We start from the raw sequence: 23314 nt of genomic DNA, 5'->3' as shown, positions 1-23314 counted from the left end.
TGATAATTATTAATTAATCAGGGGTTCCAAGCACCAATTATTATTAATTTAATTAACCAGAGGTTTCCAGGCATCTTATAATTATTAATTTAATTAATCAGGGATTTCCAGGCACTGATAATTATTAATTAATCAGGAGTTCCAAGCACCAATTCTTATTAATTTAATTAACCAGAGGTTTCCAGGCATCTTATAATTATTAATTTAATTAATCAGGGATTTCCAGGCACTGATAATTATAACTTAATCAGGGGTTCCAAGCACCAATTATTATTAATTTAATTAACCAGGGGTTTCCAGGCACCTTATAATTATTAATTTAATTAATCAGGGATTTCCAGGCACTGATAATTATAACTTAATCAGGGGTTCCAAGCACCAATTATTATTAATTTAATTAACCAGAGGTTTCCAGGCACCTTATAATTATTAATTTAATTAATCAGGGATTTCCAGGCACTGATAATTATAACTTAATCAGGGGTTCCAAGCACCAATTATTATTAATTTAATTAATCAGGGGTTTCCAGGCATCTTATAATTATTAATTTAATTAATCGGGAATTTCCAGGCACTGATAATTATTAATTAATCAGGGATTCCAAGCACCAATTATTATTAATTTAATTAACCAGAGGTTTCCAGGCATCTTATAATTATTAATTTAATTAACCAGGGATTTCAAGGCACTGATAATTATAACTTAATCAGGGGTTCCAAGCACCAATTATTATTAATTAACCAGAGGTTTCCAGGCACCTTATAATTATTAATTTAATTAATCAGGGATTTCCAGGCACTGATAATTATAACTTAATCAGGGGTTCCAAGCACCAATTATTATTAATTTAATTAATCAGGGGTTTCCAGGCATCTTATAATCATTAATTTAATTAATCGGGGGTTTCCAGGCGTCCGATCATCCTTAATTAATTAATAAGGTACTCTGCCGGTCCCCCCCACCCATGTCTTTGCTTCAATCGAAGAAATCCGTCTAGCTGCCCCCTCCTCCGCACAGGAGCGCAGAAGGAAACTGAGGCCAGGGGTCCCTGGAGGTCTGGGGGGGGAGGAACGGTGATGGGGGGGGCGGTGCGAGGCTCCTCCCTTCCCCCCTCCGACCAGCCACCCCGCATCCCCCTTTCCCCTCCCGCCTGGCATTCCCACCCGCTGCCATGAACGCGAGGGGGACCCGGCTGCGGCCACCTCCGCCTGGGATGCTGATGCTGCTCCTGCTGGCGGTGCTGGCGACGCCCCCCGACGGCTGCGGGGCTCAGCGGGCGCCGGCTTGGAGGCAGCAGATCCGCTGGGAGAACCAGGGTCGCCGCTACAGCCTCTTCAACAGCGCTACCCGGTTCTTGCCCCCCGCCCGGCCAGCCGCGGCTCCAGCCTCCCAGACCCTCTACCTGAGCAACGAGGGGACGTCCGCGGGAAGGGGCGCAGAGGAAGGGTCGGGCACCGGGACGGGTCTGCTGCAGAGCCCTGGGTCGGGGGTCAGAGCAGCCGGCGGTCCCAGGTCCGACGGGGCGTCCGCGGCTGAAGGGGCTCGGCGGCGCCATGGAGCGGCCCGGGGCGACCCTCGGGGGTCTTGGCTCTCCCCGAACAGCGTCTACGACCGTCCCGCCGTCTTGCCTGGCGCAGCCCGACAGCGGTCGGGTTACGGGACCCTCCGCTTCCACCACGGTGAGCCCCTCCCCGCCCCCCGACGGCGGGGATGCGTGGGAGGGTTGGGGGGGTGAAGGAGATAGATGCAGGGGGCTTTGGATCTCAGCTCTTTTGGGAACAGCCTAGTCCCAGCTGGAGAGCTCCTAAAAAGCAAAAAGTGGGGAGATCATTTCTGAAGGAAATAAAAATGAGTTTTCAATCAGAATAGAGCTGGAAAGGGACCTTGGAGGTCTTCTAGTCCAGCCCCCTGCTCAAGCAGGAGACCCTATCCCATTTCAGTCTGTCCAGTCTCTTCGTAAAAGCCTCCAGGGATGGAGCAGCTTCTAGAGGCAAGCAGTTCCACTGGTTAATTATCCTAGTTTTAGGAGAGGATGAAACTCCACAGGGGATTCACTCTTCAGTGGCTCAAGACTGTTCCTGGTAGAACGGAGATGGGAAAGGAAAGGCTGACAAATAGATGAATGGAAAGAAGGGAGGAAGGAATGATAAACAGGAAATGGGGGGAGAGGAAAGAAGAAGGGATCTATCAAAAGAAAAGGATTAAAGGGAAAAGGGACTAGAAGGGGAAAAGAGAGGGAGAGAGAAGGAGTAAGGAAGGAAGGAGAGAGAAAGGAAGGAGAGAGAAGAAAAAAGGGAATAGATGACAAGTGGGAGGGAAAAGGGAAAGAAGGGTGGGAGGGTGGGAGAAAGAGAGAGAGAGAGAACGAAAGAAAGAGAAAATTATGGAAGGGAGGGAGAAAAAAAGAAGGGAGGGAGGGAAGAAGGGAGGGAAGGAAGGAGAAAGAGAAGGAACGAGGGAGGAAGGAAAAGAAAGAAGGAAAAGAGAAGGAAGAAAGGAAATGATGGGAGAAGAAATGAGGAAGGAAAGAGGGAGGGAAATGGAAGTGAGCGAAGGAAGGAAGGAAGAAAGGAAGGAAGGAAGAACTTCTACTATCAAGCAACAGACCATTTATTCTCTCCCCCCCAAATCGCCCTTTAAACCAGCATTTCCCAAACCTGGATTAAGTACCACAAATTGGATTAAGGGTCTTTTTTCTTTGGGTAGAAACACACCCACCCATTCCCCATCACTACAGGGACTTTTAAGTGGACTCAAAGTGTTTTACCTATGTTGGGTAAAAAAAAGGAAACTCTGGGAAGCAGTTTTTGAGTAGGGCAGGAAAAAAGTTTGGGAAACATGGCCTTAAGGTAAACCATGATGGTGTCCAGAAGTGGATTCCCTGGAGAATCCACTTCCATACTTTGGTCTTTGCCCAGTGAAGACAGTGTCCTTTATTTTATCAATCAGAAGACACCCCTCTTCTCACTTGAACAGATGAACAGATGAGTTGGAAGGGACCTTGTAGGTCATCTAGCCCAACCCCGCCTGGCCAAAGCAACCTCTGAGGTTCTCTCATTCTCTGCGGGGGCCCTCATTCAGAAATGCAAATTGTTTTCTCTCATTTTGCTGCTTCTGGTCCTTCTTTCTCAGGCTTGCCAGACCTGGTCCCCGATCCGTATTTTCTACAAGCATCCACCTACATCGAGAAAGTCCAGATGTACGCCTTGGAATGCGCGGCGGAAGAAAACTGCCTTGCAAGGTAGGCCACAAAGCTTGTTTGGTGGGTTGTATTATTTTTTAAATAACCTATATGTCAACTTGTAAAGTGTTTCCATGATGATTATCAAGTTGGCATGAAAACGGGAGGGAGAACTCCATGCATACCTTCAGCCAGAGTCGGATCTCATATTTCTACAGTTGGTGTGTGGGGTGCAAAGTTCACAGGCTGCTGCAGCACCTAGTTGGTGGATATGATTTATGACACAGACTGAGGGGAGGGGGAGACACAGGGGTAAAGTAGAGGGACCATTAAGTGGAAATCAGTTTCGGCTCCGCAGAAGAACATGCCCAAATGTTGATCTTAATAAATGACTGGATTTCTTTTGAACTTTGTCTCGAGGCTCGTAAATTAATTAGGTCATCTTTTGGAAGCTTCACACTGTAAGCCTCTCGGAATCACCTCATGAGCGAGAGAGGCAGATAAAAAAAATTAACAGAGTTGGAAGGGACCTCGGAGATCTTCTAGTCCAACCCCCTGCTCAAGCAGGAGACCCGCCTAGACCATTTCAGATAGATGGCTGCCCGGTCTCTTCTTAAAGCCCTCCAGTGATGAGGCATTCACAGCTTCTGGTGGCAAGCAGTTCCACCGATTAATTTTTCTTACTGTTAGGAAATGTAGCCTTAATCCCAAATTGCTTCTCTCCTTGCTTAGTTTCCATCCATTGCTTCTTGTCCTGCCTTTAGGTGCTTCAGAGTATAGGTTGACCCCTTTTTCTCTGTGACAACCCCCCCAAATATTGAAAGGCTGCTATCCTGTCACCCCAAATCTTTCTTTTCATTCAACTACATACCTAATTCCTGCAACTGTTCTTCATATGTTTTAGCCTCCAGTCCCCTAATCATCTTCATTGCTCTTCTTTATGTAAAAGCAACCATAACTCATAAGACCCAGCCCGACTCATAATTGCTGACCCTCCTCCTTTTACTTACTAAGCTGACCCCAGTTAAAGCAGAGAACAAAGAATGATACAGTTGGAAGGGACCTTGAAGGTCTTCTAGTCCAACCCTCTGCTCAAGCAGGAGACAAGGAAGTGTGCATAAGCGCAATCTCAGCGTTCCAAGTATCATGTAGAATTAAATCAGAGTCCAAGGCAAAACGATCCTTAAAGTTCCAATTTAATAAGTCAGACATCTTAGCACATCTGTGGAAATCCCAATTCTGAAAACTTTCTGGGATTCCATCCAGTTGAAAGTTCATGATCTTGTCCCCACACCCACAAATCCATCACATGGTCCAATCTTCTTCACCCACACTGGCATCTCCACCCAGCTGGTTCCAGTCAGGTGCAAAGGTGCGGAGACAAAAGATGACCTTGGGCTTCTAGAAAAGAATGACAACACATTCCACAATTCTACTCCTTTCTATTCCCCCCTCCCAACTACGACACTAATGAAACAGCATAGTGAAATAATAGAAAGTGTGGCAAGCCAAAGATCCTAAAAGGGATATAACTGCAGGCCTGACACCCACCAATATGCCTACTGTCCCTGTCCTACTGTCCCCGTTTATTTGTATTCATTTCTTTCGTTCATATCCATGTTTATATTTATATCTGCTATCTTGTACATGTTTGACACACTAATAAATACAAAAGACTGCATGTCATTTTAGACAAGTGGCTGTCCACACACTCTTCTTCAAAACCTCCAGGGATGGAGCATCCACAACTTCTGGTGGCAAGCTGTTCCGCTGGTTAATTGTCCTATTAGGAAGTTTCTCCTTAATTCCAGGTTGCTTCTCTCCTTGATAAGTTTCCATCCATTGCTTCTTCTCCTAACCTCAAGTTTTCTGCCCCCCACCCCCCGGGGGGTTTGGTAACAAATGCAGACACAGGTTTAGCTGTTTGCCACTCTCTATTCACAGCAATTATAATCCTGTTGGCTGAAAGCCCAGACATGACTCACTGGCAAGACGTTGGCAGCAACCCAGACTCCAACAAACACAGGAACACAAGGCAGACCAGACAAGGAGTTCTCCAGATTAGTACAAACGGTTGTGTCCTGCAAAAGGACTCCTCCCAAAGTCTCTTCTTATATACTCTCTTGGGAGGGGCCAAGCCACAACCACCTGGGCTGGATTATCTCTTATGAGTCTGTCTCCGTAACTGCTGCCTCCGTTTCTCCGCCCTCCGTTGCCTGGCGTCGGGGACAAACTCCCTTTGATCTTCCCCACTGCTCCATGCCTCAGGTGCCTCCTGGTGGCCAACCAGCCTCTCTGGTCCCTGCTCAGAGTCTGTATCCTGCCCAGGGTCCTCCACATCTTCCATAGCAGACTCATAGGGTCCCTCGCTATCGGAGTCCATCAGCAGCTCCAACGGCTCCTGCTGGGCCGCAATACTCAAGTGCTTTGGAGAATAGCTTGACTCCCTCTTCTTTGTGGCAACCCCTGAGATATTGGAAGGCTGCCATCATGTCTCCCCTAGTCCTTCTTTTCTCTAGGCTGGCCATACCCAGTTCCTGCAACCGTTCTTCATATGTTTTTGTCTCCAGTCCCCTAATCATCTTAGTTATCAAAGGGAGAACCCACCTAGAACTAAAGAGAGCTTTCCTGACAGTGAGGACAATTAACCAGTGGAACAGCTTGCCTCCAGAAGTCATGGGTGCTCCATTACTGGAGGTTTTTAAGAAGAGATTGCAGAAGAATGGTGCAGGGTCTCCTGCTTGAGCAGGGGGTTGGACTAGAAGACCTCCAAGGTCCCTTCAAAGCTCTGCCATTCTGTTAGTTCACTGGTGCTCTGTTTTTTTGTGTTATCAAATAGCAAGTTTCTTTGAGGGATGTTTGCAGAACTCAGCCTCTCCATCCAAAATCTTTCGTTGCCAAGTGACCAAGGAAAAGTACGGCCTGAAAGCAGAATTGGGCACATTTTCCTGCAAAATTTGGGGGGGGGGGCGCGGAGGAGAAAGGAATGCCTGGTGTTTACCTCAGCTGGATCTATAAAGTTGGGGGAAAGAGTGTGGTTGTCTCTTTACAGATCCCAGCTTAGAAAGTGCCAGAATTAAGGAGGGGCGGTTTTCCTGTAAACACTCCGACAAAGTGGGCTGTGAGGCTGGCCAGAGTGGCATAGAAGGGTCACTCACAGCTTGCCACTCTTCCGCCTATTTGCTCAGTTGATGAATTGCCCGTTTCTCTTTCTCTGACACCTCCCCCCACCCTCCACCCCCTGGCCTTCCTGACCTACAGACAGCCCTCGACCTACGACCAGAATTTTATTTATTTTACTTCTTTATTTTTAGTTTGTCAAACATGTACGAAATGAGTTGAAATGAGCATGAAATGAGTACAAGAAAATGGGGACAGGAGGACAAGGACGAAAGGCACACTGGTGTGCTTATGCACACACACACACCCCTTTAGGGACCTCTTAGGAATGTGGGGAGGTCCATGCTAGATAGTCTAAGGTTAAAATTAGGGGGGGTATTAATTTTGGTTCACCGACAAAACCGCGAAGCTCTTTTCCGCACCGACATAACCGCGGAGGGCAAATCCGTGCCTTCCGAAGCACTCAGCAAAATGCTTTTACTAGCATTCAAAAGCTAACCCTAACCCTAACCCTAAACCTAACGCTAACCCTAAACCTAACCATAAACCTAACCCTAAACCTAACCCCAAACCTAACCCTAAACCTAATGCTAACCCTAAACCTAACCCTAAACCTAACCCTTACCTTAACTTAAATCGGCTTTCTGTCGCCGTGCTGTTGTAAAGCGCCCTTCTGTCGCTGCGCTGTTGTCGCCGCGTTGATGACGTCGCGGTGATGACGTTGCGGTTTTAGGGACGTGGTTTCGTCGCCGCGCTTTTGTCATGCGCGCTTTTGTCGAGTCATGATTAATTTTTATTTTTATTTTTAGACAGACATAGACAAAGCATAAACCATAAAACCATCTTCAGTTACATACAGTGTGTCGATTGGCTACAAGGTTTTCGTGCATCTTTTCCATAGTCGTCACTTACAATTTATACTGAAATCACACATTATCAAGTCAAATAGTATTTGCATGCCTTATTTATCATTGTATCACATTGATTTAACGATCGCTCTTGTTCCTTCATTTTAAACGAGATATTCTAGATATTGGATTCATTTGTGTTATAACAATTCATTACGTCATCTTAAATCCATCAAATAATAATAATAATAATATATCTTTATGTTATATTCTGTATCATTCTATTATTCTCGTATTTATAACATAATAATTATAAAATTATGGGGGTTTGAGGATGTAACAACAGTTGGGTAGAGCATTCCAGGCGTTGACCACTCTGTTGCTGAAGTCGTATTTTCTGCAATCGAGTTTGGAGCGGTTGAACTTGAGTTTTTATTGATTGTTTGCCTGAGTATTATTACGGTTGAAGCTGAAGAAGTCATTGACAGGTAGGACGTTATAGCAGATAATTTTGTGTACTAAGCTTAGGTCCAACTGTAGGCGGTGTAGTTCCAGGTTGTCCAAGCCCCAAATTTCGAGCCTAGTGGCATAAGGGATTCTATTGTGAGCAGAGGAGTGGAGGACTCTTCTTGTGAAATACTTCTGGACTCGCTGAATCACGTTAATGTCCGATATACAGTGTGGATTCCAGGCAGACGAGCTGTATTCAAGAATTGGTCTGGCAAAGGTTTTGTATGCTTTTGTTAGCAGTACAATGTTACCGGAGCAGTGGTAGGTTTCAAAAAATTTTAGAACCTCTTCTGTAGGTGTGGCCTGCTTTGTGGGAGTGGCTTGCTGGCCATGTGACCAGGTGGGAGTGGCTTGCCGGCCATGTGATTGAGTGGGAGTGGCTTGGTGCTTAGCAACCAAAATGTTGGCTCAAAAACTCTGGTATTTGACGCGCACATGTCTTAAAGCTGTCAAGTTACCAGACCCTCGCACCCCTAACCCTTTAGAAAAAAAACCTCAGGGGTGTTCAAACTTGACAGTTTTAAGACTTGTGGACTTCAACTCCCAGAATTCCTCCTCCAGTTATGTTGGATCAAGAACTCTGGCATTGAAGTGTGCAAATCTTAAAACTGTCAAGTTACAAGACCCTTGCATCCCTAACCCTTTAGAAAAAAAAACCCAGGGTGTTCAAACTTGATAGCTTTAAGACTTGTGGACTTCAACTCCCAGAATTCCTCCTCTCGCTCCTCATCTTGATGATATGCAGACAGGCAGGGGGGAGGGCGCTGGAACCGGTTCTAAACGGCACTGTAGATTTGTGGAACCTCTTCTATAGAAGAGGTTAGAACTGGCAGGAACCCACCCCTGTAACGGAGAAGAAGCTTCGCAAGATTAGGTTAATAACTCTTAATGCCTTTTGGGCAATGCTGTTACAGTGAGCTCTGGGACTTGGATCATTTGAGATGAGTACTCCAAGGTCCTTGACAGAGTGTGGGGTCATCTATGAGGTCGTATCCACCCAGCTTGTATTTTTGAGCCCCAAAATTGAGTTGCTAAGCGAGACATCAGGTAAGTGAGTTTTGCCCCGTTTTACCATCTTTCTTGCCACCGTTGTTAAGCAAATCAAGACAGCTGTTCAGTTAGTCCAGTGGTTCCCAAACTTGGCAACTTTAAGACTTGTGGACTTCAACTCCCAGAATTCTCCAGCCAGCAGAGCTCTGCTGGCTGGAGAATTCTGGGAGTTGAAGTCCACAAGTCTTAAAGTTGCCAAGTTTGGGAACCACTGAGTTAGTCCCACGCTTGTTAAGTGAATCTGCCTCTCTTACCTTGTCAGGAGGTCGCAAAAGAGGATCGCATCACACACCCCCACCCCACCTTCCCGGGACAAACTGCGACCGTCATAAATATGAGTCAGTTGTGAATTGTCTGAATTTTGATCACGTAACTAAGAGGATACCGCAACGGTCGTAAGTGTAAATAATGGTCATCAATCGCTTCTTTTCAGTGCTGTTGTAACTTTGAACCGTCACTAAATGAACTGTCGTAAATCAAGGACTATCTGTACTTCTTTAAGAGCAGTGTACCTTGACCACTTGAAGCTGAGCGGGCTTCAACTTCCAGAATTCATCAGACAGCCAAATATAGAATTTATATTTGTTGAGGTGTTTATATGCGTGGCTGGCTGGGGAATTCTGGGAGTTGAAGTCCACTCAGCTTCAAGTTGCAAGGTTGATAAACACTTTTTTAACTGCAGAAGGAGACCCCCAGTTCAGCCTCCTGTGCAGAATTCACACGAGCTGGAAAAATACTGTCTGGGCTCCAAATAGCATCAAAAAGTAAATCAGAGTCCGAGGCAAAGTATTCCTCAAAGTTCCAATTTATTAAGAGAGCCATGTTGGCACATCTGGGAAAACCTGAATCTGAAAGCTTCCCGGTTTTCCCCACCCAGTTGAAAATCCACAAGTCCATCACACGGTCCAATCTCCCACTGCCATGCTGGCAGTTCCACCCATCCAGTTCCGGTCAGGTGCAGAGGTGCAGAGACAAAGGATGACCTTGGCTTTCTAGAAAGAATTTCGTCATAGCTACATGTTGTGGCTCAGCAGGAGCCGTTTGAGCTGCCGATGGACTCGGATAGCGAGGATCCCTATGAGTCTGCTATGGAAGATGTGGAGGACCCTGGGCAGGGTTCAGACTCAGAGCAGGGACCAGAGAGGTTGGTTGGCCACCAGGAGGCGCCTGAGGCATGGAACAGTGGGGAGGACTCAAGGCAGTTTGTTCTTAACGCCAGGCAACGGAGGGCGGAGAAATGGAGGCAGCAGTTACGGAGACAGGCACATAAGAGATAATCAAGCCCAGGTGGTTGTGGCTTGGCCCCTCCCAAGAGAGTATATAAGTGAGAACTTGGGAGGGGACCTTTTGCAGGACACAACCGTTTGTAACAGTTTTGCGGAACTCTTGTCTGGTCTGTTTTGTATTTCCATTCTGTTTGGTTTGGGTTGCTGCCAGCCCTTCTTGCATGAGAGTGTTGTCTGGGCTTTTAGCCAACGGAGTTGTAATTCCTGTGATTAAAGAGTGGCAAATAGCCAAGCCTGTGTCTGCGTTACTCACAGGGCGGAAAAGGGGGGGGGTCAGAACAGCTACATATCATCCAACTCCGTATAATCCCCCATTTCTCACAATAGAAAATGCATAGTAGAATAATAGAAAGTTTGGCAGGCCAAAGATCCAAAAGAAAAGATGGCTGCGGGCCTGACAAATACTCTTTTGCGTGTTTTCTCAGACGGGAGGTTTTGAGTCAGCTTCTTCAAAGCAGAAATGTGGTACTTGGGTTAAAACAGATTTGTAAAATGAAGGGGGGAAAGCTGCCTTGAAACAGAAGGTGTAATATACCTTTTCCTTAAAAAAAAATATTTATTGGGGTGTTTACATAAAAGTCCAAGATAAATTTAAAGAAAAGATAAAGAACTGAACGTAGAGGGGAGGGGAGGAAAGAAGAAGAGAAAAGTGGGAGAAAAAAGGAAGGAAGAAGAGGAGAAGAGAAAGAAAGAAGGGAGGGAGGAAAGGAAGGAAGGAAGGAAGGAAGGAAGGAAGGAAGGAAGGAAGGAAGGAAGGAAGGAAATGATACAATGACTTCCAATCTTCTCAACAGATATTTACAAACCTATCATCCTTCCTTCCTTCTTTCCTTCCCTCCCTCCCTCTGTCTCTCCCTTTCTTTAAAATATGTGAGTGGGGGCACAAATTGTAGTTTAGACTGGGGGAAGCCAATTTGAATGTTTTCTTTCAAAATACCCAAATATTGGGTGGCGCAGTGCTTAGAATGCAGCATTGCAGGCAAACTCTGCCCACTGCCAGCAGTTCGATCCTGACCGGCTCAAGGTTGACTCAGCCTTCCATCCTTCCAAGGTCAGTAAAATGAGGACCCAGATTGTTGGCGGCAAAAGGCTGATTCTGTAAACCGCTTAGAGAAGGGCTATAAAGCGCTATATAAAATGCTATTGCTAACTATCATCTATCATATACGGCATCTCTATCTCCTCTCTATCTGCAATATCTATCACTGTCTGTCTATATTCTCTCAAGCTCTGGCACAGGGGTTAGAATCCAGTATTGCAGTCTGACTCTTCCCGCTGCCAAGAGTTCGATCCTGACCGGCTCAAGGTTGACTCAGGCTTCGGTCCTTCCGAGGTCGGTAAAATGAGGACCAAGATAGTTGGGGAAAGATGCTGACTGTAAACCACTTAGGGAGGGCTGCAAAGCACCGTGAAGCGGTATATAAGTCTGAGCGATGTTGCAATCACTACTCATTGTAAAATAGAAGAGACTTAGAATAACTTTATTGTCACTTTGAATGGACACTAATCGGCATACACAAAAATGAAATTTTGTGGCATACAGCTCGTCAAAGGGTCTCCACCTCCAATATACACTGCATAAACATGACAAAATAAATAAATAAATATTAAATAATTGTAAAAAGGAAGGAAGGAAGGAAGGAAGGAAACCAACCAGAAGCAGCATTATTTTTCCAGCAAATGCTGGAATTAGCTAGCAATTGAGTAACCCTTGACTTACAATCACAATTGGGACCGGAAAATGCATCACTAAGCGATGCGGTCATTAAGCGAGACATCACGTGACCTTGACCTGTGGTTTTTTCCTGTCAGCTTCCCCAGTGACTTTGCTTCAGGGAAGCCATTTAGGAAGGTCCCAAATAGCCACCCCGTGATTCAGGGACCTGCAACCTTCATGAAGGTTAGCTGGTTTTCAAGAGCTTCAATCGTGATCGTGTAATCACAAGGATGTCCAGCGGTCGTAAGCACTGAGTCCCTTTTCTCAGTGCCGTTTCAATGACCGCTCAACGAATGGATCATAAGGTGAGGACTACCTCTAATACAGGAGGCAACCACTCAGTTCCAGCGGGTGAAGTTTTCCATTGTTTTTGTGTCCTCCATTTTTCCCGCAGATCCGCCTACCGGCCCGGAGTGAGTAAGATCAACTACCGCGTCCTCCTTCGGTTCCCCCAGAGAGTGAAGAATCAAGGAACAGCGGACTTCCTCCCGGTGAAGCCGCGACACCAGTGGGAGTGGCACAGCTGTCACCAGTAAGCGAGCCAAACAGGGTGGGGATGATTGGGCAAGGCTGACCCGTTTATCAAGCACACCGTCAGAAATAGAAATAATAGAAATAGAAGAGAAAATAAGAGAATGAAATTAAGATAGAATAGAATAGAAATTGTAATATGTAATACTGTATTTTTTGGAGTATAAGACGCATCGGAGTATAAGACACACCAAGGTTTTGAAGAGGCAAATTAAAAAAAAGTAGGTAGGTAGATAGAGGGATAGAGAAAAAAAGAGAGAGAAATACAGGTAGGGAGAGAGAGAGAGGGTAGGTAGGTAGGTAGGTAGGTAGGTAGGTAGGTAGGTAGGTAGGTAGGTAGGTAGGTAGGTAGATAAAGGGAGAGAGAGAGAGAAATAGAGAGAGAGAAATAGAGAGAAATACAGTAGGTAGGTAGGGAGAGAGAGAGTATGTGTAGGTAGGTAGGTAGAGGGATAGAGAGAGAAATAGAAAGAGAGAGAAATACAGTAGATAGGTAGGGAAAAAGAGAGTAGGTAGGTAGGTAGATAGAGGGATAGAGAGGGAGAGGGAGGGAGAAATACAGTAGGTAGGTAGAGAGAGAGAATAGGTAGGTAGATAGATAGATGTTTCCAGGTGTATTTATCCATGTGCTGGAGAAGAAAATTGCTGACAATCTGCAGCACCTAAGACTTTGTTTCTGCTGGCACAGCACCTGATCAATGTCATTCTCATCAATTTGTTAAAGAGCTTTCCAAAAGGAAAAAAAAAGTTTTTGCACTCTGCAAACCTTGCAAAAACGGGCCTGTTTTTTGTCAAAAAATGGCATGCATATAGCCTTATGGAGATTTATAGAGTGCTGCTGGGGGCTTGGGGGGGGGGCAAAAAATGGCCCATGTTTTGCTCGTAGGGTCCTTTTTAGTCCGCCGGAGCCTTCAGGGAAGCGGGCATGTTGCAATGGTCGTAAGTGCGGGAAGCGGCTATGTCACTATTTTCAGGGCTGTTATAGGCTTTGAGCGGTCGTTAAATGAACTACTGTAAAACGAGGACTTACCTGCAGCTTCTAAACACCTTCTTTCCTTCAGGCATTATCATAGCATGGAAGCCTTCAGCAACTATGACCTTCTGGATGTCGTCTCCCATGAGAAGGTAGCCGAGGGTCACAAGGCCAGTTTCTGCCTGGAGGACACCTCTTGCGACGCAGGGTTCCAACGTCGCTATGCGTGCACCGCTCATATTCAGGTGTGGAATGGCTGACTTTTCCTCAGCTGGATCGGCCTGTCTCCGCAAACCGTGGTGTTTATCTCTTGTATATAGATTTTTCTTCTGACCCCCCGCCCCTCTGTACACCGAGGCACTCCGAGACAAGATTACTGCTAGACAATTTATTTAGTCAGGTCTCATATTTCTACAGCTAGCGTGTGAAATGAGCACGTTCATAGCCTGCTGCAGCACCTTGTTGGTGGATGTGATTTATGACACAGACAGAAGGGAGGGGATACAGGGATAAGGTTCAGACACCCTTAAGCTGAAATCAGTTTCGGCTCTGCAGAAGAACATGCCAAAATGATGGTGTTCCTAATAAATGAATAGATTTCTTTTGAACTTTGTCTCGAGGCTCGTAAATTAATTAGGTCATCTTTCGGGAACTTCACAAATAGTATAAACTAGCCATTTCTATTAACAACCAATTTATCTCATCGGCAAAATCCGAAATCAACAATTCATTTTTTTCCCCACCTCGAGCACAATGTCCAGAAGTAGTTTCCAAGTAGAAGGCCTTCTGCACCAACCTGAAAGCCAAAACGGGACACAAGGAGTTGCACACGCCCACCCACCCACCCAACCAACCACACACCATTTTGGGCCTGGAAGTCCTCCTGCACCAACCTGAAAGGCCAAAATGGTTCACGAGCCCCCAAAATGCAATGCGAGTGCCCCCCCCCATACATGCACCTCTCCCCGCACATGCATGTGCGCATCCCCCACATGTAACCCGTTCCCCGCGAATGTTTGGGAGACCTAAAGACCAGCTGGCCAGCGGGAGGTGCACACACATGCCCAGTGGAGCTGGGCTGGGGCGACGGCTTGTGTGCCCGCAGAGAGGGCTCTGCATGCCACCTGTTTGCCCTTCCAACTCTCTTATTCTGTTATTCATAAATTGCTGAAGCAGACTTACGGCAAAAATAGGTTTAGCGTAATTCTGCTTTCCGCTGATATGTTTTTAGGTGCCCAGGGTTTGCGTGTAAGGCTGGCGGCCAGATGTGATTCGCCAATAAAAATAAACAAACGTCATTTTGTCTCTCCCCTCAGGGCCTGAGCCCAGGCTGTTACGATACCTACCATGCCAATATTGACTGCCAGTGGATTGATATTACCGAAGTCCCTCCTGGAAACTATATCCTCAAGGTAAGTCCTCGTCATCATCCGTGAATTTCGCCCCATTGTTATAACTTTCATTCCCCGGTTGTTAAGCGAACCACGGCAAGCACGGTTGTTAAATGAACCTGGCTTCCCCGTTGACTTTGCTTGTGAGAATGTTGCAAAAGTGACCCGAGAAACTGCCACCGTCATAAACACAGGTAGTCCTCGACTTACAACCACAATCGAGCCCAGAACTTATGTGGCCAAGTGAGTTTTGCCCCAGTGTACAAACTTTCTTGCTGTTAAGTCAGAGGGTCAAAAAAGGTAATCCCACGTGACCCCGAGAAACTGCAGACAGTCCTTGACTTACAACCACAATTGAGTTTCCGTTGCTAAGGCCTCGACTTACAACCACAATTGAGTTTTTATTGCTAAGTGAGACAGTTGTTGAGTTTTGCCCCTTTTGACGATCCTTCTTGCCACAGTTGTAAAGTGAATCACTGCAGTTGTTACAGTAACACGGTTGTTAAGTGAATCTGGCTCCCCCATTGACTTTGCTTGTGAGAAGGTCGCAAAAGTGACCCCGAGAAACTGCCACCGTCATAAACACAGGTAGTCCTCGACTTACAACCACAATTGAGCCCAGAACTTATGTGGCCAAGTGAGTTTTGCCCCAGTGTACAAACTTTCTTGCTGCTGTTAAGTGAAACATTGCAGTTGATAAGCTAGTGATCCGGTTGCTAAGTGAATCCAGTTTCCCCATGGACTTCACTCATCAGATGGTCGCAAAAGGAGATCATGTGACCCCCGAGACACTGCGACCGTCATAAATACGAGCCAGTTCTCAAACATCCAAATGTAACTCACATGACCACGGCAATGCTGCAATGGTCGTAAGTGTGAAAAATAGTCATAAGTCCCTTTTTAAAGCCCCATTGTAACTTCGAATGGTCACTGTTAAGTCGCGGACTACATGAACCAGTTGCAAAGCGTCCAAATTTTGATCATGTGACCACAGGGATGGCTGCAATGGGCATTAAGTGTGGAAAATGGTCAAAAGTCACTTTTTTTCAGCACCGTTGTACCTTTGGTCACTAAGTAAACTGTTGCAAGTTAAGGACTATCAGTTTCCCCCTATGTTTGAGCCACTGTCTGTTGTGAGTGGTGAGGACAAGGATGGTCCTAAGTGAGAAGGAAAGACCAACTCTGGATGCCAAGGGATGGAGCGTGACAGATTTCCTGTCCTCTTTTCAAGGTGACCGTCAACCCCGATTTCCTGGTGACCGAGTCGGACTTCTCCAATAATATTGTCCAGTGTGATATTGTGTACACGGGGGTGTACGTCGACACGAAAAACTGCCGAATTACAAGGTATCTCCAAGGCAAATACGGCCTGGATTGGTGGGTTGGACCATCGGGATCCGCCAGGAGGGGAGGAAAGTCACACTAGGCAAAATAGCAGAAGCGTCCTTATCACCCAAGATCCGCCTCCTTGTACGGGAGTTTACAAAAGGGGTGGAGCTTGACCATCTTCCTTTTCGTTGTCCTCTTATGGGTGACGTCATGGCATTGTAGGACGTAGAAGCATCCTCATGATCTCTAGGAGCGACATGGAATGGATCGCTTGCCCCTTGGAGATTCACACACCCCAAAAAAAATTGGGGAGGGGGAGTTTTGCCCTTGAGACTCAAGGCCTTTTGTCAAGAGACAGGAAGTAGAACGATGGAGAGAGGAATCGGAAGTTGTCAGTCCTTTTCTGGGCTGAGTGAAGTTGCGGTGACATACAACTTTGGGTTTCTTTGTGGAGCTCCGAAGCAGAAAAGCCCAACTGATGGCGTCAGTGGTCCCAAGGCAGTGGTGGGATTCAGCCGGTTGGCACCTATCCGGGAGAACCGGTTGGTAACTTTCTAAACAGTTCAGAGAACCGGTTGTTGGAAGAAATCTCCTTTTGATTTTTTTTCCCCCACTTTGCAGGGCTAATCCTGTAAGGAAGGCAGGAAGGAAACATTCTGGTGTTGTTTCTAGCCTCATTTTGATTGCCCCGCTTACAGAAACTGCCTCTCCAGTTAACCCTTATTACCATTGTAAGAACAAAGGCGAAGTGCCCATCAATGTGAGTGACATTGAGTTGACACCATGCCCACCCAGTCACATGACCACTATGCCCCACTTACCCAGCTGGTCATTAGGACAGAGAACCGGTTGTTAAATTATTTGAATCTCACCACTGTCCCAGGGGAAAAGAGGGCAGGGCAGATGCTAGAGAGGAGGAGAGTGCCTGAAGGGTGCACCTCGTTTGATACCCCTTATGAAAAGAATGGAGTGAGAAAGTGGAAAGGAAGAACATTGTGTATTTCCCCAGGATGTCACAGAAATGTAACTTGTAATTTCCTTCCTTCCTTCTCTCCCTTCTTTCATTTTCACTTTTTCCTTCCTTCCCTTTTTCATCCCTTTCTTCTTTCTCATCCATTCCTTCCTTTCTTCTTCTTTTGTCCTTTTCTCGTCCATTCCTTCCTTCCTTCATCATTCCTTCCTTCATTCTTTCTCACCCATCTACCCCTATCTTTTCCTCACCCATCCATCGTCCCTTTTCCTTCTTTCCTTCCTTCCTCCCCCTTTCATCATTCCGTCATTCATTCTTTCTCATCTCTCTTCCTTCCTTCATTCTTTTACCGTTTTTCTCTCATCCATCTATCTCTACCTTCTTTCTACTTCCTTCCTCACCCATCCACTTCATTCCCTTTTTCCTCCCTCACTCCCTTCCTTTCCTTCATCCTTCCTTCCTTCTTTCTCATCCATCTAAACCCTACCATCTTTCTCCTTTTTTCCTCACCCATCCATCATGTCCCTTATCCTTCCTTCCTTTCTCCCTCTTTCATCATTCCTTCATTCTTTCTCATTCATCTATTCCTGCCTTCCTTTTTTTTCCTTTCTTTTTCTCACCCACCTATCTATACCTTCTACTTCCTTCCTCACCCATTCACTTTCCCTTTTTCCTCCCTCCCTCCCTTTCCTTCATCATTCCTTCATTCTTTCTCATCCATCTATCCCTTCCTTCCTTTTTTCTTTCTTTCTCATCTATCCCTACCTTTTTCCTTCCTCACCCATCCATCACTTCCCTTTTCCTTCCTTTTCCTCCCTCCCTCCCTTTTTTTCTCTACCTATCCACCCATCCTTCCCCTTCCTTCTCCCCTCCCTATGCCTTCCCACCCCTCTTCCCCTTACTTACCTTCATCCATTTACTCCCGTCCCTTTCCCCCTTCCCCTTCCCTCCATCTATTTACCTCCTGCCCTGCCAGCAGCTACTGAATGGAGATCCCCAACCCAGGAGCCAAGCATCCCTGAGAGGCTTTTGGTTTCGCCAAGGGTACCAGAGTCTCAAGACCCCCAACTCTCTGCTGGAGAAAAGAGGATGGAACGAAGAACCAAGAGGTCATCTGGCTTGACCCTGTGCCCATTGTCTGGGGCGCAGAACCAAACTCTTGTTGGCACCTTTGCCCATCCGTAGGAAGCGATCACCTTCAAAGGCTGCTGAAAACAAATCTTGCCTTTTCCCCCTCCTCTAATATTACTATGAATATCCTGTAAAAATAACCCCATAAATATCTTTGGCTACAGCAAACAACACTCATTTGCATTTTGAAAGGGGTGGGGCTTCGATCAGGTGCTTGCAGTCACCACCTTGACTTTTTTTTGACACCCCTGACCTTTGATGTAAAGGGCCGGGCTCCTTCCACATCTGTTTCACCGGGCTTAATATCTTGGAGTCATAGTGGACGACCAATTAAATATGAGCCAGCTGTGTGCAGCGACAGCCAAAAAAGCCAATGCAATCCTAAATTGCAAGAACAGAGGGGATACAATCAAGATCAAGGGAGGTACTAATACCATTCTAGTTTCCCCCAAAATAACAGCTAATAATAAGCCCGAGCATTTTTCAGAATGCATTTTTGTACCCAAAAAATAAGACCAAGTTAAGATTGTTAGAGGGACACGTTTTAGTACCATATTTCCCTGAAAATGAAACCTAGCTGGAAAATAAGCGCTTGCATTTTTCAGAATGTTTGTAATATAAGCCCTACCCCAAAAATAAGACTATGTTAAGATTGTTAGAGGGACACATTTTAGTACCGTATTTCCCTGAAAATGAGACCCAACTGGAAAATAAGCCCAAATTTTTTTCAGAATGTTTGTAATATAAGCCCTACCCCAAAATAAGACCCAGTTAAGATTGTCAGCCAGAGGGACATATTTTAATACCGTATTTCCCTGAAAATGGGACCTAACTGGAAAATAAGCCCTAGCACTTTTCAGAATGTTTGTAATATAAGCCCTACCACAAAAATAAGACCATGTTAAGATTGTTAGAGGGACACATTTTAGTACCGTATTTCTCTGACAATGAGCCATAACTGAAAAATAAGCCCTTGCATTTTTCAGGATGTTTGTAATATAAGCCCTACCCCCAAAATAAGAGCCAGTTAAAATTGTCAGCCAGAGGGACACATTTTAGTACCTTATTTCCCTGAAAATGAGACCTAATTGGAAAATAATCCCTAAGGTTTCTTTTGGGGGGGAAATTAATATAAGACCCGGTCTTATTTTCGGGGAAACACGGTAATGAAAGACAAACTCCCTCTTCCACCCTACGGACTTGCCTTCTTTAGCCTCAAAAAAGATCCTCTTTTTCCATCAGCACCTGGTCCTTTCCGAGAAATTTAACAAAGGCCCACCAAAACAGAGCAGGAATTCGGAGCCCAGGTGCAAATTCTAGCATAACTGTAAGACAGGATTTGCAAGGACAAAGATTGTCAATAGTAGGGTAACTAGATAGCATGTTTGTGGGCCTGGGTGTGTGCACACACACGCATGTGAGGTGAACTCATGGCACTTCGCTGCGCTGTTTAAAAAGCAAGCTTTCCCTTTCTTAGTCTCAATCCTTCCATCTGAGTTAGGTGTGATAAATGCAGCTCATAAAAGGCACACAGGTTCTTAAGTTTGCACCTAATAGATATATACTTCAGTGGCATCTCCATTTAATTTGTAAGTCATCTTTTGTTATGGTATTTTTACAATTTGCTCAAGGCTCTGGGCGTATCCAACACATTTTCCTGTGGAAAAGGAAGGACTAGAACTCACAGTCTCCTGGTGATTGGCCCAAAGTCACCGAGGTGGCTCTCAAGCCTAAGCAGGACTAGAACTCAGTCTCCTAATGTTTGGCACAAAGTCATTCAGGTGGCTCTCATGCCTAAGCGGGACTAGAACTCACAGACTCCTGGTGATTGGCCCAGTTGCTCAGGTGGCTCTCATGCCTAAGCGGGACTAGAACTCACAGTCTCCTAGTGTTTGGCCCAAAGTCATTCAGGTGGCTCTCATGCCTAAGCGGGACTAGAACTCACAGTCTCCTAGTGATTGACCCAAAGTCATTCAGGTGACTCTCATGCCTAAGCGGGACTAGAACTCACAGTCTCCTAGTGATTGGCCCAAAGTCATTCAGGTGGCTCTCATGCCTAAGTGGGACTAGAACTCACAGTCTCCTGGTGATTGGCCCAGTTGCTCAGGTGGCTCTCATGCCTAAGCGGGACTAGAACTCACAGACTCCTGGTGATTGGCCTGAAGTCACTCAGGTAGCTCTCATGCCTAAGCGGGACTAGAACTCACAGACTCCTGGTGATTGGCCTGAAGTCATTCAGGTAGCTCTCATGCCTAAGCGGGACTAGAACTCACAGTCTCCTGGTGATTGGCCCAGTCGCTCAGGTGGCTCTCATGCCTAAGCGGGACTAGAACTCACAGACTCCTGGTGATTGGCCCAGTCACTCAGGTGGCTCTCATGCCTAAGCGGGACTAGAACTCATAGTCTCCTAGTGATTGGCCCAAAGTCATTCAGGTGGTTCTCATGCCTAAGCAGGACTAGAACTCACAGACCCCTGGTGATTGACCCAGTCACTCAGGTGGTCTCATGCCTAAGCGGGACTAGAACTCATAGTCTCCTAGTGATTGGCCCAAAGTCATTCAGGTGGCTCTCATGCCTAAGCGGGACTAGAATTCACAGACCCCTGGTGATTGGCCCAGTCACTCAGGTGGCTCTCATGCCTAAGCAGGACTAGAACTCACAGTTTCCTAGTGTTTGGCCCGAAGTCATTCAGGTGGCTCTCATGCCTAAGCGGGACTAGAACTCACAGACCCCTGGTGATTGGCCCAGTCGCTCAGGTGGCTCTCATGCCTAAGCAGGACTAGAACTCACAGTTTCCTAGTGTTTGGCCTGAAGTCATTCAGGTGGCTCTCATGCCTAAGCGGGACTAGAACTCACAGTCTACTGGTGACTGGCCCAAAGGCACCCAGCTGGCTTTCATGCTTAAGACAGAACTAGAACTCACTATCACCTGGTTTCCACTAGACAAAAATGGCTCTTTTCCAAACTTCTGGTGAAACTAACTTAACTATCCTGTGTGTGAAAAGTTAAGAAAACGCCCCAAGCGTTCGTTCGTTCTCATGTCCAGGAGCTTGGGTCACAACTACATTCAAGTCAAGAGGCCTGCCCACGTATCACTGCAGCATAAATTGGAAGGGACCTCTGAGGTCATCTAAAGCACCCATCTTCTATCACGCTCAAGAATGCTTCCCTTAAGCTTTGGATCCGAAGCTGTTGTGGCCCAGCAGGAGCCGTTGGAGCTGCCACCAGACCCCGACAGCGAGGGGCCCTATGAGTCAGCTCTGGTGGATGTGGAGGACCCTGGACAGGGTTCCGACTCCGAGCAGGACGCGGAGAGGCTGGTTGGCCACCAGGAGGCGCCTGAGCCTTGGACCAGTGGGGAGGAGACAAGGGAGTGTGATCCGGATGTCATGCCCTGGAGCAGTAGGGAGGAGCCAAGGGAGTTGTTCCTGGATGCCCGGCACCGAAGAGCTAATAGGCGTAAGGAACATTTGTGCAGTTACAGGAGATAACTGCACTCAGCTGGTGGTAATTAGGCTCCTCTCAAGACTATAAAAGGAATGATTGTGCACCCGCCCTTTTGCAAGAATCAATGTATTCACTAAAGTTGGAGAACTTTTGTGGCTAGCTTGGCAGGTTGGATTGCTGCCAAGGTTAGTCTGTGCTGGATTGCTGCCAAGGTCCTGTCTCTGTGTTAATAAATCCTTGCAGTATCTTTGTCTCGGCGTGCTTTGGTGTAGGACAAGAGGGGTCAGAACAGAAGCCGCCTCAAGTTTGCAGCAGCTTTTCACCAGTGACCGTAAGTGAAGATCAAACGGCAAGAACAGACTACAGATAGTCCTTGACTTACGACCATAATGGAGCCTACCCATCGCAAGTCTGCGTTGTAAATCAGGTCATCCACATGACTGACCCAATTTTGCATCTTTACAAGCTCGTCGGAATGGTTCTCCGTGGGCCGGTTTTGCAAACAAACAGAAAAAACAACCACCCAGCAGTTGGGATGCTCGTTTAGCACACATCTTCCAATCAGCATGAAGTGATGAGAGAGACAAGTTTGTACAGGTCCTCCCTGACTTACAACCTGTCAGTTGCCATCTTTCACTTGCTTGTGTTTGACTACTATCCGGTGACAGACTACTGTTGTGGCCCAGCAGGAGCCGTTGGAGCTGCCACCAGACTCCGACAGCAAGGGGCCCTATCAGTCAGCTCTGGAGGATGTGGAGGACCCTGGACAGGGTTCCGACTCTGAGCAGGGTGCAGAGAGGCTGGTTGGCCACCAGGAGGCGCCTGAGCCTTGGAGCAGTGGGAAAAGACAAGGGAGTGTGATCCTGACGTCATAGCAATAGCAGTTAGACTTATATACCGCTTCATAGGGCTTTCAGCCCTCTCTAAGTGGTTTACAGAGTCAGCATATTGCCCCCAACAATCCGGGTCCTCATTTTACCCACCTCGGAAGGATGGAAGGCTGAGTCAACCCTGAGCCGGTGAGATTTGAACAGCCGAACTGCAGAACTGCAGTCAGCTGAAGTAGCCTGCAGTGCTGCATTTAACCAATGCGCCACCTCGGCTCTTGCATTGGAGCAGTGGGGAGGAGACAAGGGAGTTGGTCCTGGATGCCCGGCAACAGAGGGCTAATAGGCGTAAAGAACAGTTACGCAGTTACAGGAGATAATTGAACTCAGCTGGTGGTAATTAGGCTCCTCTCAAGACTATAAAAGGAATGACTTTCCACATGCTCATTGCAGAAATCAACGTATTTACTAGAGCTGGAGAAGCTATCGTGGCTAGCTTGGTAGGCTGGATTGCTGCCAAGGTTAGTCTGTGCTGGACTGCTGCCATGTCTAATCTGTGCTGGATTGCTGCCAAGGTCTAGTCTGTGTGTTAATAAATCCTTGAAGTATCTTTGTCTCAGCGTGCTTTGGTATAGGAAAAGGGGGGGGTCAGAACAGACTACTATGAACTGTGGGGAAGGAGAATGAAGGAGTGAATGCTTGGGGAAGCGGAAGTAAAGGCTGTATCTCCTCGAGAAGCTACCTCAAGGTCACTCGGCTGGAAGGAGGAGGGAGCTGCATGCTGTTAGAAAAATAATGTGATTGTGAAGTGAACCAGTGTGTCATGCCCCCCTCCGAGCCGGAATGTGGGGAGGAACAGGCGAAGTCAGGCCAGGGCCTTTCAGGATTGGGACGGCTTGTAGGCAGGGAGGTACAGGGGCAGGATGACCGAAAGCAAGCAATGAACATGAGGAGCGACAGAGGTCAGGCAATGAGCAAGGACCACCCACTCCTGATTCCCGA

The 23314-nt window shown here is 46.6% G+C and overlaps 1 protein-coding gene across 1 annotated transcript; it reads left to right on the top strand.

Moving 5' to 3' along the window:
• Positions 1-1172: 1172 nt before the first annotated feature.
• Positions 1173-19561, top strand: LOC106543841 (protein-lysine 6-oxidase-like). The gene is made up of 7 exons (XM_087705079.1): positions 1173-1680; positions 3134-3242; positions 12108-12245; positions 13306-13462; positions 14534-14629; positions 15840-15985; positions 19540-19561. Exons 1-7 carry the CDS (start codon positions 1173-1175, stop codon positions 19559-19561), a joined length of 1176 nt encoding a protein of 391 aa, XP_087561205.1.
• The last annotated feature ends 3753 nt before the right edge of the window (positions 19562-23314 follow it).

This window comes from Thamnophis sirtalis, unplaced genomic scaffold, assembly GCF_051295495.1.
Source record: "Thamnophis sirtalis isolate CommonGarterSnake01/CBP01778 unplaced genomic scaffold, rThaSir2_p1.2 scaffold_1, whole genome shotgun sequence".
Classification (NCBI taxonomy): domain Eukaryota; kingdom Metazoa; phylum Chordata; class Lepidosauria; order Squamata; family Natricidae; genus Thamnophis; species Thamnophis sirtalis.
Note: the sequence above shows the minus strand (reverse complement) of the source record. Positions and strands in the feature narration are given on the sequence as shown.

What these genes read in the sequence shown, in the direction of transcription:
- LOC106543841 (XM_087705079.1), top strand. Translation starts at nt 1,173, where the DNA reads ATGAACGCGAGGGGGACCCGGCTGCGGCCACCTCCGCCTGGGATGCTG. An exon ending in GAGTGGCACAGCTGTCACCA is followed by an intron (nt 12,246 to 13,305) that starts GTAAGCGAGCCA and finishes TCTTTCCTTCAG; the next exon opens with GCATTATCATAGCATGGAAG. An exon ending in CTGGAAACTATATCCTCAAG is followed by an intron (nt 14,630 to 15,839) that starts GTAAGTCCTCGT and finishes CCTCTTTTCAAG; the next exon opens with GTGACCGTCAACCCCGATTT.